The sequence below is a fragment of the Callorhinus ursinus genome, unplaced genomic scaffold (genome assembly GCF_003265705.2).
Source record: "Callorhinus ursinus isolate GAN/ISIS: 27379988/994484 unplaced genomic scaffold, GSC_fseal_2.0 scaffold137, whole genome shotgun sequence".
In the NCBI taxonomy this organism is placed as follows: Eukaryota; Metazoa; Chordata; class Mammalia; order Carnivora; family Otariidae; genus Callorhinus; species Callorhinus ursinus.
The window spans coordinates 108,315-123,312 of NW_027397199.1; the positions used below are offsets into that span (position 1 = coordinate 108,315).

General features: G+C 40.8%; 1 protein-coding gene across 4 annotated transcripts in view; it reads right to left on the minus strand.

Annotated features, from left to right (window-relative positions):
- The window catches only part of ZNF268 (zinc finger protein 268), a 41,469-nt gene that overhangs the window by 23,792 nt on the left and 2,679 nt on the right, over positions 1-14,998 (minus strand). For 3 of the 4 annotated variants that reach the window (XM_025861641.2, XM_073890296.1, XM_025861640.2), the window contains one exon: positions 642-842. In XM_025861641.2, the coding sequence (XP_025717426.1) occupies positions 642-842 (201 nt within the window). Of the gene's footprint in view, positions 1-641; positions 843-2,415; positions 2,543-14,998 lie in introns of those variants that run through there. The other variant, XM_073890297.1, reaches the window with a different exon arrangement.

Sequence of the window (14,998 nt, forward strand, 5' to 3'; positions counted from 1 at the left end):
AGTAAGAAAAAAGACAGAAAAACCAAAGGTAACAAAATGTCAAATAAACATGACAAAAGGTACTCATCCTCTTTAGCCAGCAGGGAATACAAATTAAACCCATGAAGAGACACCACCATACCACCACCAGAATGGATCAAATTCAAAAGACTAACGATAGAAATTGTTGGCCAAGAATGTGAAGTAAATGGAACACTCAAACACTGCTCTCCTAGCATGAGCTGGTAAAGATAAGAGCATGGGTATTTAATGAAACAAAGTGCTTACTGAAAAATAAACAACATAGCAAGATACATGTGCCACACCATTAACATAAATTAAAAATACATACACAGCAATAACAATACATATTTTGTGAACACATATAAACAAAACAAATCCATAAAGAACAAAGTAATTTTGGGGGGGTGGGGAAGGAGACTGAAATTGAGTATGGGGAAATCAGAAAATATGTAAAAAAGATAGATAGGGACCTTACACAAACCAATGATGATTACAGACTACGAGCTGAAAAGTGATTAACTTAACCCTAAGGATCTCCATCCCTCTCCCCACCAAAAAAAAAAAAAAAGAGAGAGAGAGAGAGAGAGAGAGAGAAGTACTGAAGAAAAGAAGCAGGAATAAACAAGCAAACAACTCACTCGAGACTGGGTGGTTTTTGGCTGCTCCTGGGAAATAAACAGCCACTCTAGAACCTGCTCTGTTCTGTGATTCTTGTGTCTTTTCCAGGGTCCTCCAGGGAGAAGCCTGTGGTCAGGAGTCCCTTTACCCAGGACGGATTCCTGACCTTGCAGCTCTCTGGCTCTGTTGCATGAATTCTCTTGTTCCTGGAGAGGTGGAACCTGTGGACACAAGAGCAAATTCGCTTTAATGACCAGCATTCCGCTAGGCCCCAACCGCAGTCTCTTCTGTTGGTGAACACACTCACAGGAGACCAGGCTGGATGTTCTGCACGCTGTGTTCAGTGTCGCTGTGGGGCAGAACCCAGCGCAATGATGACAGTCCCCTCCCCACACTCTGCACAGGTACCCAGGAACCCTGAAGTTGAAGCAGCCACCCTAAGAGTTGAACAACCTCAAGCAGTCACTTAAATAACACAATGCCAGATGCTAGAGAGCAACAACTCTTAGGCTGGGTGTATATACAAGCCATAGATTTCAAATGAGCCAGAATGAGTTAGAATTTCTTCCCTCACTATTTAGATGTCCATCAGCAATTCACTTACTCTCTCTCACGGAGTCTTACTTTTTGCTGTGGTGAACACTGGGAGTAGGGTGGCATCAGGTAGCAGTGCAGTTTTTTTAATCTCCCAAGAACTCCCAATGAATGCAAATGAGAACAATCACAATGGTACAAGAAACAGCCCATAGACATCGACACCAAATCAACACAGTCTAGGTGACAGGGTCTCTTTACAAACATCAAGATATATGCAGAGGTGACCCCAGAGCAGAGGACAGATCCCAGGAGAGAAGAGTGAGCAATGAGGGAAGATTCTGACGGGCCACACACTGCAGATCCCCAAAGTCACCAATAATGTGTGCCTCCAATGGGAGAACAATCCCAAAGTCACTAAGTGACCTGACAGCACTGTGGCTACCTAAGAACATGGGAATTTGAAAAATAACTGGCAAACAGTCCTTTCCAGACACACAGATCTTTGCTCTGAGAGAAAAGTGCTAAAAATAGTGCCCAAATTGCTCAACACAGAAGATTACGGTAGTGAGAGGAATGACAGATAGAGACGGCGGATGGGAGGGGAGGGGAAAGGAGGAAAGAGGGGAGGAGGGGAGAATAGAGGAGAGATCCAGACGACTAGAGGGAAAGGACCGAGAAGGGAGAAAGGCTACTAGACAGTAAGAGGGAAGCATTCAGCTCTTATTCCAGAAATTAACAACAAAATATGTAAATGTGAGAGAAATACATTAGAAGACAAAGCATGTTGAATTCTAGGAAGCACAGGGCTCGAGGCAGAAAGAAGGGCTTCCTGACAAGGCTTAGCACTTAGGTATGAGTTTGTTTCCATCTCCAAAAGAATCACTGAAAAGATGAACTAGGAACAGTAAAAATGGTGACTTCTGCAGGAGGGAAAGGACAGGGCAGAAGGGATGGAAGCAAGTCAGTTTCTACTTTCGAATCATGTATAAACATCTTACATAATCAAAAAGAGGGAGGGCAATCCCTAAAGTTGCAAGTAAGTGTCCCCAAATATATATGTTTATCAAATTGGAAACAAAACTACAAGAGAATAATTTTTCTAACTGATCTTTAATAAAATGAGGTACAAAGACATATTTAACTTCATTTGGTATCCTTGTTAGTGAAAATAAATTATAATTTTAAAACCATTTTATGTGCACTGTAGGATATGACAGTTATATTACTATTAGTAAGAACCAAGATATCTGGGGGCACCTGGGTGGCTCAGTCGTTAAGCGTCTGCCTTTGGCTCCGGTCATGATCTCAGGGTCCTGGGATCGAGCCCCGCATCGGGCTCCCTGCTCCACGGGAAGCCTGCTTCTCCCTCTCCCACTCCCCCTGCTTGTGTTCCCTCTCTCGCTGTGTCTCTCTGTCAAATAAATAAAATCTTTAAAAAAAAAAAAAGAACCAAGATATCTAGATTTAACAGATATATTCATAACATTCTATCATAAAACATAACATTCTATCATAAAACAGCAGAATATACCTTCTTTTTGTATATACATGGAACATTCTCCAGAACAGATCACATATTAGGCCATAAAACAAATCTCAACAAATTCAAAAAGACTGAAGTCATTCCATGCATCTTTTCTGACCACAATGCTATGAAACTAAAAATCAACCACAAGAAAAAAATCTGGAAAAAACACAAATATATGGAGGTTAAATAACATACTACCAAACAATGAATATGTCATCCAAGAAACCAAAGAGAAAATCAAGAAAATACATGGAGAAAAATGAAAATGAAAACACAACAGTCCAAAATCTCTGGGATGTTTTAAGAGGGAAGTTCAAAACAATACAGGCCCACTTCAAGAAACAAGAAAAATCTCAAACAACAAATCATACATCTAAAGGAACTAGAAAAAGAACAAACAAAACCCAAAACCAGTAGAAGTAAGGAAATAATAAAGATTATAGCTGAAATAAATGAAACAGAAACTAAAACAAACAAACAATAGAACAGATCGATGAAACCAGGAGCTGGTTCTTTGAAAAGATCAACAAAATTTATAAACTCTTAGCTAGACTCATCAAGAAAGACAGAGAGAGAGAGAAGACTCAAATAAAATTAGAAAAGAAAGGAGAATTAAAAACTAATACCACAGAAATACAAAGGATTATAAGAGAATATTATGAAACATTATATGCCAACAAACTGGACAACCTAGAAGAAAAGGATAAAATCCTAGAAACCTATAAACTCCCAAAACTGAATCAGGAAGAAATAGAGAATTTGAACAGATTGATTACCAGTGATGACATTGGAATGAGTAATCAAAAAACTCGCAACAAACAGAAGTCCAGGACCAGACAGCTTCATAGGTAAGTTCTACCAAACATTTAAAGAAGAGTTAATATCTATTCTTCTCAAACTATTCCAAAAAATAGAAGGAAAACTTCCAAATTCATTCTATGAGGCCTGCATTACCCTGATCCCCAAACCAAATAAAGACACTACAAAAACACAAGAACTACAGGTATCTCGGATGAACACAGATGTAAAAATCCTCAACAAAATATCAGCAAATCAAATCCAACAATACATTAAAAAAATCATTCACTATGATCGAGTGGGATTTATTCCTGGGTTGCAAGGGTGGTTCAATATTCACAAAGCAATCATCAATCAACATGACAGATCACATCAACAACAGAAAGAATAAAAACCATATGATATTTCCATAGATGCAGAAAAAGCATTTCACAGAGTATAACATACATTCATGATAAAAAACTATCCACAAAGTAGGTTTAGAGGGAACATACCTCAACATAATAAAGCCATATATGAAAAACCCAGAGCTAATATCATACTCAATGGTGAAAAACTGAAAGCTTTCCCCCTAAGATCAGGAACAAGACAAGGATGTCCATCCTCACCACTTTTATTCAACACAGTACTCAAAGTCCTACCCAGGACTGGGGCGCTTGGGTGGCTCAGTCGTTAAGCATCTGCCTTCGGCTCAGGTCATGATCCCAGGGTCCTGGGATCGAGCCCCGCACTGGGCTCCCTGCTCAGAGGGAAGACTGCTTCTCCCTCTCCTACTCCCCCTGCTTGTGTTCACTCTCTCACTGTGTCTCTCTCTGTCAAATAAATAAATAAATAAAATCTTTAAAAAAAAAAAACAAAACTACTAGAACTGATAAGTGAATTCAGTAAGGTTGCAGGATACAAAATCAATGTACAGAAATCCATTGCATTTCTACACACTAATAATAAAGCAGCAGAAAGAGATATTAAGAAAACAATAATAAAGCAGCAGAAAGAGATATTAAGAAAACAATCCCATTTATAATTGTACCAAAAATAATAAAATACCTAGAAATAAACTTAACAAAGGAGGTGAAAGACTTGTACTCTGTAAGCTATAAGACACTGATGAAAGAAACTGAAGATGACACAAATGAAAAAATATTCCATGCTCATGGATTGGAAGAACAAGTGGTGTTAAAATGTCCATACTACCCAAAACAATCTACAGATTTAATGCAATCCCAATCAACATACCAACAGCATTTTTCACAGACCTAGAACAAATAATCCTACAATTTCTATGGAACTACAAAAGACTCCAAATAGCCAAACAGTCTTGAAAAAGAAAAACAAAGCAGGTAGTATCACAATTCCAGATTTCAAGTTATACTACAAAGCTGTAGTAACCAAAATGGGGTGGTACTGGCCCAAAAACAGACATATACATCAACAGAAAAGTCAGAAAGCCCCCCCAAAAAACAAGATTATATGGTCAATTAATCTTTGACAAAACAGGCAAGAATATGCAATGGGAAAAAGACACTCTCTTCAACAAACGCTGTTGGGAAAAATGGACAGCAACATGCAAAAGAATGAAACTGGACCACTTTCTTACACCAGACACAAAAATAAACTCAAAATGGATGAAAGACCTAAATGTGAGACCTGAAATCATAAAAAATCCTAGAAGAGAACACAGGCAGTAATTTCTCTAACATCAGCCATAGCAACATTTTTCTAATATGCCTCTCGAAGCAAGGAAAACAAAAGCAAAAATAAACTACTGGGACTTCATCAAAATAAAAATCTTCTGCACAGCAAAGGAAACAATCACCAAAATAAAAGACAACCTATGGAATGGGACAGATATTTGCAAATGACATATCCAGTAAAGAGTTAGTACCCAAAAGAACTCAACATCCAAAAAACAAATAGTTCAACTAAAAAATGGGCAGAAGACATGAACAGACACTTTTCCAAAGAAGACATGTGGATGGCCAACAGACACATGAAAACATGTTCAACAGTGCTCATCAGCAGGGACATGAAAATCAAAACTACAATGAGATAACACCTCACACCTGTCACAATGGCTAAAATCAACACAAGAAACAAAAGGTGCTGGGAGGATGTGGAGAAAGGGGAACCCTCATGCACTGTTGGTGGGAATACAAACTGCTGCATCCACTCTGGAAAACAGTTTGGAGGTTCCTCAATAATGAACGAATTACCCTATCATGTGGTAATTACACTACTAGGTGTCTACCCAAAGAATACAAAAACATTAATTTGAAAGGATACATGCACCCCTAAGTTTACAGCAGCATTATCCACAGTAGTATGGAAACAGCCCCAGTGTCCATCAATGGATGAATGGATAAAGAAAATGTGGTGTGTACACACACACACACACACACACAGGACTATTAATCAGCTGTTAAAAAGAATGAAATCTTGCCATTTGCAATGACACGGATGGAACTCAAGAGTATTATACTAAGTGAAATAAGCCAGTCAGAGAAAGACAAATACCATATGATTTCTCTCATATGTGGAATTTAAGAAACAAAACAAACAAAGGAAAAAAAAAGAGAGACAGGCCAAGAAAGAGACTCTTAACTATAGAGAACACATGGTTAGCAGAGGGGAGGAGTGAACCAGGTCCAGGGGACTAGGCGTACACTTACCGTGAGGAGCACGAAGTGATGTGTGGAAGTGCTGAATCCCTACACTGCACGCCCGAAACTAATACAACATCGCATGTTAATGACACTGGAATTAAAATGAAAAACTAGAAAAGAAAAACAAGGTATCTAGCACATGACAAAAAAATGCAACAGTAAGTTAAACACTTGTACACAAATGTTCATGACAGTATTTATTGGAAACAACCCAAATGTCCATCAATGCATGAATGGATAAACAAAATGTGGTCTATCCGTAAAAGGTTATTCAGCCATACAAAGGAATTAACTACTGATAAATGCTACCACATGGATAAACTTTTGCAGTATAAGTGCCCAACAATTAGCTTTTTTTGACTGTAATTTAAGTGCCTGACAGCAAGCTTTTCATTGTCAAGGCATCCATTTTGAAGACATTCATCTTGGACCAACACGTTGCCAGCTACACAAACAGGCAAAAAACCAGGCTGCCCCTCCCAATAAAGTCCCCCTTTTGGAAAGCACTAGATGACCTAGATAACTGCTCGCTTGAGTGACCCTGGTTTTCCTTTTCTGTGCTCTAATTCCCACCCTTACATTTTAAATTCACCAATAAAGAGTGAACCTGCAAAACACAAGGCACTCCACCCTCAACCCCAATAAAGGCAGAACCCCAGGCCTGAGTGCACACTTTCCCTCCCCATGATCTTGCTGTGTGGCATACCACGAGCCTCCAGGACTTGTGAGTTATAAACCTTGTTTTTCCAACGTTCCCTGATGGTTGTTGCCGAAGTGTATTGTTGCCGGTGTGTCTTGCAACCACAGGAAGAACTGCAAACGCCAGTCCAACCACCACTTTGACTCCAGTCAGGGAAATGTCTGGCTACTCACCACATGGGCCCAGGTAAGTGCCCCAGGCCTTCCTAGTCGCTAGCATCACTACTAATAGGAAGAAACCAACACAAAGTAACCCTTAAAAACATGGTGCCAAAAGAAGCCAGATATAAAAGGCCACATCTGGTATAACTCTATGAAATTGGTAAATTCATAAACACAAAGTAGATTAATGGTTGCCAAGGAAAAGGGGAAAAAGGGAATAGGGAGGGACTGCAGAAGGGGACAGAATTTCTTATTGGAGTGATGATAATGTTCTAGAATTAGCGGTGAAATGTGTACAACTCTAAATACTAAAGATGACTGAATTGTACATTTGTTTTAAAGATTCTATTTATTCATTTGAGACACAGAGATACAGAGAGAGAGAGAGCATGAGCAGGGGCAGAGGCAGAGGGAGAAGCAGGCTCCTCGCTGAGCCAGGAGCCCGACGTGGGGCTCGATCCCAGGAGCCTGGGATCATGACCTGAACCGAAGGCAGACGCTTAATCATCTGAGCCACCCAGGTGCCCCTGAATTGTACATTTTAAAAATGAATTTTACAGTACATAAATTATGCCGCAATGAAACTTTTATAAAAAGAGAGTATTTAACTTCAATAACTTTTATTAAATTGATGGCTTTGCGGGAATCATCTTTGTCCAGGTTTACATTTATGTTGCTTCAGATATTCTGCGTGCTCCTTTGAAGCCATCTCCAACTCCCAGGCAACCATTGCCCTGCTTTTGTGTGTACAGAACTGCCTTTCCTGGACGGTTACTATAAATGGAATCATACCCTATATTGTGTCTGGCTTGTTTCACTTAGTAGAATGCCTCTGAGGTTTATTCTTGTTATAACATGGACCAGTAGTGTCCCCTTTATTGCTGAACATTCCATTTTGTCTATACATTCATCAGTTAATCAATACTTAAAATTTTGAGCTACTAAGAATAATCCTGCACATTCACATACAAGTCTTTATGTAATAAACATCTTTTCCTTCATGTTGGATAAATTCCTAGATGTCAAACAGCTGCACTGTATGGTAGATTTATATATCACTTTTTAAAGAAATTGCAAAATCTTTTCAAAGTGACTGTACCACTTTATATTCCCACCAGCAGTCTATAAAGACCCCAATTTCTCTACTTCCACTGTCTGGTTTCTGCTTAAAGCCATTCCAGTGGGTGTAGAGTAGTACCTCGTTATGATGAAATATGTATTTCCCTAGGGACTAAGGATGGTAAGCATCTTTTCGTGTGCTTCTTTGCCATCTATAGATCTTCTTTGGTGAAGTGTCTGTTCCACTCCTTTGCCCATTTTTAAACTGGGTTGTCTTCATACTGAGTAATGTGTTCTTTATATATTCTGAATATATTCCTGTATTAGATATATGATTTACAAATATCATCTCAGAGTCTGTGATTTGTCTTTTCATTTTCTGAATGAAAGGACTTTGAAGTGCAAAAGTTTTTATTTTGATGTAATAGTCCAATTTATAACTTCAAAAGCAGAATCTACATATAAGTTTTCTCTTTTTTTGGACACTGTGGTATTGGAGGTATATCTAAGAACTTTGGCCTAACCCAAGGTCACGAATATTTTCCTATGTGTTTTCTTCCAGAAGTGTTATAGCTTTAGCTCTTACATTTAAGTCTATGTTCCATTTTGAGTTCATTTTTTGGTACTGTGTGAGGTAAGAGTCAAAGTTTGTCTTTTCAAAAAATTTTTAATTTTGGTAAAATACATGTAACGTAAAACTTATCTTAAGCATTTTTAAATGTACAGTTCTGTGGAATTAAGTACAATCACAGTGTTACATTACCATAACCACCTTCTATCTCCAGAAGACTTTTCATCTGTAAAACTAAAACTGCATCCTCCGAGCATCAACCCCCCATTCTCCCCTCCCCTCCCCATCTCTGACAACATCACTCTACTTTCTATCTATGAATTTGACAGCTCTGAGAAACTCGTATCAGTAGAATCATATATCTGTCCTTTCGTGACCAGCTCATTGTACTAAAGATAATGTCCTCAAGGTTCATCCATGCTGCGGCATGTGTCATAATTTCTTTTTAAGGCTGAATCATATTTTGTGCACATCTGTATCAGCGCACATAGACACACACACGTTTTGTTTATCCATTCATCTTTCAGTGAACAGTTGGGTTACTTCCACCAAAAAGTGAGTAATTAGTAATTTTAGAAAAGTGAAAACTCTGTAATTTGAATTGGAAATACCAAAATGAACCATACTTTTTTTCCTTTCCAAAGATTCCTAGGTCTGCCTAGTGAAACAGCCTAGAAGCAATGACATTCTGGTCTCAATTGTGGTCTTTGGGCACATTAACCTACTAAAAGGTATCAGGTTTCCAGGAGGAAAGGTTGATTCCAGATTTGGGACAGGAAATACTCAAATGAACCTAGAATATCTTGTTGGGCCCAAAAGCAAGGAAGCTAGGAAGCCAGCTAAGACTAAAAGAATCATTTCAAAAAGAGCTCAGGACCAAGCTAAAGAGGCTCCCTCTGGCCAAAGCTGGGATAATGGAACCCTCTAGAAGAATAAGGGCTGCAACTGATTCAAACTAACTGAACACATTAAGATTTACGAATTTCTTAATCATACTCAAATTAACAAAAAGAAAAAATCAAACAAAAAACTCATTGCTGTCGCCAGTGGAGGTAACTACGGCATCAACTCCTTAGTGAACCCTGGCACTTAATGGGAAAGAATGAAGCACGTACCCTGCCATTCCCACATAAATTCAGGACAAGAGTGAAGAAACTGTAAGCCAGCCTCTTGTAGTCCTGCGGCCTGGGGCTCACACCCAACACCTAAAACGAGAATAAATCTGTCCTTTGCGGTACTCAAAAGCAGGTGGGAAAAAAGCAAAACTATATGCACATCTGGAGTAAGGTACCTTCATCTTATGCCTTAACTTTTTCCTTCAAAGAATGTTTCTTTCTTTCGTTCTTTTTTTTTTAAGAGAAAGAGAGAGCATGTGTGCATGCATGAGCAGGTGGAGGGGCAGAGGCAGAGGGAGAATCTCAAGCAGACTCCAGACTCTGCCCAGGGCAGAGTCCCATGAGGGGCTCAATCTCAAGACCCTGAGATCATGACCTGACCCAAAATCAAGAGTCAGTCGCTTAACCGACTGAGCCACTCAGGCACCCCGCTTCAAAGAGTTTCCAAGTACAGTGACCAGCACACAAGATAACAAAACTTTCAAAAAACAAGATGACATAAACAAAACTAATGAAAGTCAACATACAACAGAAAGAAACCCTCAAAGACAAATGACACTGGGATCAATGGCCACTGATTATAAAGCACACATCTTATTATATTCAAGGAGATAAAGGCAAACTTTATAATTTGGCCAGGAATTAGACAAATGACTTAGCAAGCATATTTGAAAAAGGAAAAGAATTGAAATGGATGAAATGGATGGGGCGCCTGGGTGGCTCAGTCGGGTTACGCGTCCCTTGATTTCAGCTCAGACCATGATCTCAGGATCGTGAGACTGAGCCATGCACAGGGCTCCACACTCAGCAGCGAGTCTGCTGGAGATTCTCTCTCTCCCTCTGCCCCTCCCCCATTGTGTGCACATGCACTCCCTCTCTCTCTCTCTAATAAATCTTAAAAAAAAAAAAGGAAAAAACTTTTAACCAAAATGTTTTTAATAGCAGGTTAGAATTAATTAAAAGACAATTATAGGAAATTATCCAGAAAGCAGCCGTTAAATTTTTTAAAAATGTCAAAGCAATAAACAGTGTGTATAATTCCCAAACCTCTGTAGAGAGAAAAAAGAATACCAAGGCAAGAGAGAAGAAAAAACAAAAACAAACAAACAAAATACAGACCAAGTACAGCAAATAGAAAGCACACAGTAAGATGGCAGATTTAAACACAGACATATTGGTAATTACATCAATCATAAAGTGTTCCATTTAAAATAAAACGATTGACTGATTAAAAACAAACTTACGCTGTTTAAAAAAGACACATCTAAAATATAAAGACAGAAAAAGATACAAAAGCTAAGGACAAAGATAAAACAAGCACTTAACCAAAAGGAAGCTCCAATAGCTATATGAACATAAAATAGAACTTAAGGCAAAAAAGAATCCCTGGAAATTAAAGGTGACTCCACAACCATCAGGAAAATGTAACTTTAAACTTGTCTGGAGAGGATGAGTACCCTGCTCAAAGTCAGCCACGGAGGGGTAGCTGAAACGCTAACCAGCCACCAAGTGACATCCTCTCTCCTCTCCAAGCTGCTGACAACTAAGGGCAGGGCCACTGGGGTCTCCCTCTCCCTGGGTTCCAGGACCATCCCTGCCACTGCCCTTCTCCCTACTGCTGGCAGCCCCCTCTGGCTTGAGCCCTACTGTCCCTTCCCCTCACACAGCTAATTCTATGGATCCTTTGGGAACACAAGCTGTTAAACACCATTCCCTGGGCTTCCTTCTGCCTCAGCTCCAATCCCGTGGCTGCCTGCACTACCACTCTATTCCCTTCTCTGACCCTCCAGGAAGACGTGAGAGGCTGGGGCCAGGGCTGTCTCTAGACCTGTGTACCCTCAGTGCCAGATCAGTACCTGGAATATATAAACAAGGGTTTAGTGAGGGATGTTAGTTTTGAACAAGTAATAATGAATGAACACTGCCACATTTTAACCTTTAATTCCCCAAGAGGACCAGTTTGGGGAAAGCTACAGACAGACAATACGGTAGGCTCAGGACACCAGCCAAGCTTTCTCAGAAAGGCCTCTTTCTAGCAGAATTCCCTTCCCTCCCCCACGCTCCAGCTCACTTCAGTTTTAAATCCCCAACTCCCCGCACTACAAACTATGAGTATTAGCAGGTCTTGATGGTGATGGGTTTGACAGTGGTCCATGGGAGCAGAGGCCCTGCCCATGTACTGGAGAACAATGGAGACAAAGGTCGCTGATACAAATAAGTCAACTCCTACTGGAGGAAGACAGAAAGTCTTTTTTTTTTTTTTTTGGAAAACTTTATTTATTTATTTATTTGACAGAGAGACACACAATGCGAGAGGGAACACAAGCAGGGGGAGAGGGAGAGGGAGAAGCAGGCTTCCTGCGAGCAGGGAGCCTGATGCAGGGCTCGATCCCTCAGGACCTGAGCCGAAGGCAGATGCTTAACGACTGAGCCACCCAGGCGCCCCGGAGACAGAAAGTCTTTCCAAGACCTTAGGAATGGAGGTTCATAAGAAGTGAGTTTATAATAACATATGTAAGGGGGGTGGGGGAGGAGTGTCAACGGCAGAAAGTAGCCAAACAACAAAAGCAAGTGAAAAAACAAAACCGCCAATAAGTGCTCAGCATCCTCAGAGGAAACAAACAAGGCCTCAGTGAAATGTCCCTTCTGATGTTCACCTCCTTTTGCTCCGAATTCATACTCATCCAACAATCTTTTAGTTACTACGTATCACCTTGAACCCATAAGGAGACACCCAGAATATGGGTCCAGTATATATGTCAGGGGACAGGGGCCCCTCTAGTGTACATTGTATATTATACCCTTTCAGCTTTCAGCCCGTCCCTGAATGGGGTCATCTACATTTAGACAGAAGCCCAGCTTCTCTATCATACTCCAGAGACCGGGCCACATCTACCTACTCACTCTACCCATGGCACCGCAACATACTTAACTGGTCCTGCTTCTGTCATATCCTGGGTCCAAAGGGCTGAAAAGTAACCCCTCACAGGTCAACAATAACCACGATTACAGCCCAGGATGCTGGAATCTGAGCCCTGAAAATTCCCAACCTACATCCTGAGGCAGCAGAGTACACGGACCAAGGAAATGGGAGTAGGGCCACACCACCTGGGTTCCAATCCTGACTCTACACTAACCAATGGCATAACCTGGCTCCTAACTAAAGGCATTAACTAATATCTATACAAGACTTAGCACAAAACCTCACACGTAGTAAACACTGATTATTAACATTTGTTTGGCATGGTAACAAACACAGGACTACTTAAAGAACGTAAGTCACTCCGAAAAACGTCAACTGGCTAAATGAAAAGCATCAGTGGTTCTCAGAAAAGAGGACTCTACTTTCAAACAGCCCCCGGTCTGTCCAGTTTCTCCATTTCTACGGCCCTAGAAAAAACCTCCAGTACCCTTCGTCTGCACCACTGCAGTAACCTAACTGACCAGCCCTTTTCTACCACTCCCTGTGTCTACTCCTGTCCATCGACAACCCATTCTTTACTCAGCAGCTGGAAGGGTCTTTGGAAAACCTATGTACGTCACGCTGCCCCCTTTCTTTACAGCTTCTCAGCCTGGTCTGGCCTCTGGCCATCTTGTGTCTGTCCCCCTCCTGCTCCCCCACAACCCCAACCACATAGGCCTTCCTGCCACTGTCACAAAAGCACCAATCCTCTTCTACCTCAGGACCTTGGCAATGGCTGTTCCCACCATGCTATTCTGCCACCTGCTCTGCCTAAGGCTGACCTGGTCTTGTAAGTCAGACCTTGCCTGAACGTCACCTCCTTAGTGGAGCCTTCTCTAATCACCCAACCTTCGACATTACCAGTTTTAATACTAAATGTAACTCAACTCTGACATTTTCTTTTTATCTGAGTAGTTTCTTCATCATTCTTTGTCATCTGCCTCCCTCCACCAGAATGCAAACTTTCCAAGAGCATGGATTCTGTCAGCCTTTTTCAACAGTACATGCCCAGGACCTGGAAGGGGACCTGGTACGTGGTAAGTGCTCAATAAATATCTGGAGAGTGAAAAAATGAGCAAACATTTCAAAAGCCAAAGTGTATGGTTTCTATCTATTAGGATGTTCTTTATCTTGAGAGGGTGAATACAGTCATGTTAAGAACTCAGAGCCAGGAGCCTGACGTGCATGGGTTTGAATTCTGTCTTCTGCTATTTATGCGCCATGTGATTTTGGGAGAACACCATACCCTCTGTCACACTTTCATCTTCTTTCAAAAGGGGCTAACATTAGTGCCTTCCTCATGAGGCTGCTATGAGGATTAAGGTTTGTAAAGTGGCTAAAACTTTGCTTCTCCCTCACAACCACCCATGGCTAGAACACAGTAAATACTATGTAAATGTCAACTAGCACTACTGATGCTGGAAAGCTCTCTTTATTCTTTTTTTTTAAATTTTTATTTATCTATTTGAGAGCGAGAGACATCACAGAGGGAGAAGGAGAAGCACATTTGCTGCTGAGCAGGGAGCCCAACATGGAGCTCGATCTCAGGACCCCAAGATCATGACCTGAGCTGAAGGCAGATGCTTAAGCAACTAAGCCACCCTGGCGCCCCTGGAAAGCTCTCTTTATATAAGTCCTTTATATAAGTCCTCTGCATTTTTTTTAGGTTTATAGCAATTTTATCTATCTTATTGCCATTGTAAATAGAATAATTTCTTTCACTGAATTTCCTAAGCAGATAACTATTTATAAGTAGGAAACCTACTGATTTTTAAAGTGATTTTGTACCAAGGTACCTTACTGGATTCTCCTCAAACTCTTCAGATTCCAACAGAACAACTTCCCTAATTCTCTATCACTGTCCTACTGCCTCATTCCCATTTCTGCAACCAGTTGCTGTTCCCATTACTCCACTCCATCTCTTTTGCTGCCTAACACACATACACACTCACACTCTGTTCTGGAAATATTACCAGCAACACCCACCACTACCGTCATCACTAAATCCAATTTAAACTTTCATGATCTAACGTTACTGGACCTCTGTGGGATATCTCACATGGCAACTGGTTTTGAGGTTTCTTTTTCTTGAACTCTGGAACACAGGTCTCTTCTCTTCTCTCATCTCTACTGGGCTCTCAGTCTCCAGCCCTCTCCTGCTACCTTCCCTTGTCAATTCCCTGGGCACCATCCTCAGTCCTCTCCTCGTTCTGCACACTCTCCTTGAGCTAACTGGCCAAATCAGTGCAACCTGTCCTCGTTCTGCACACTCCCCTTGAGCTA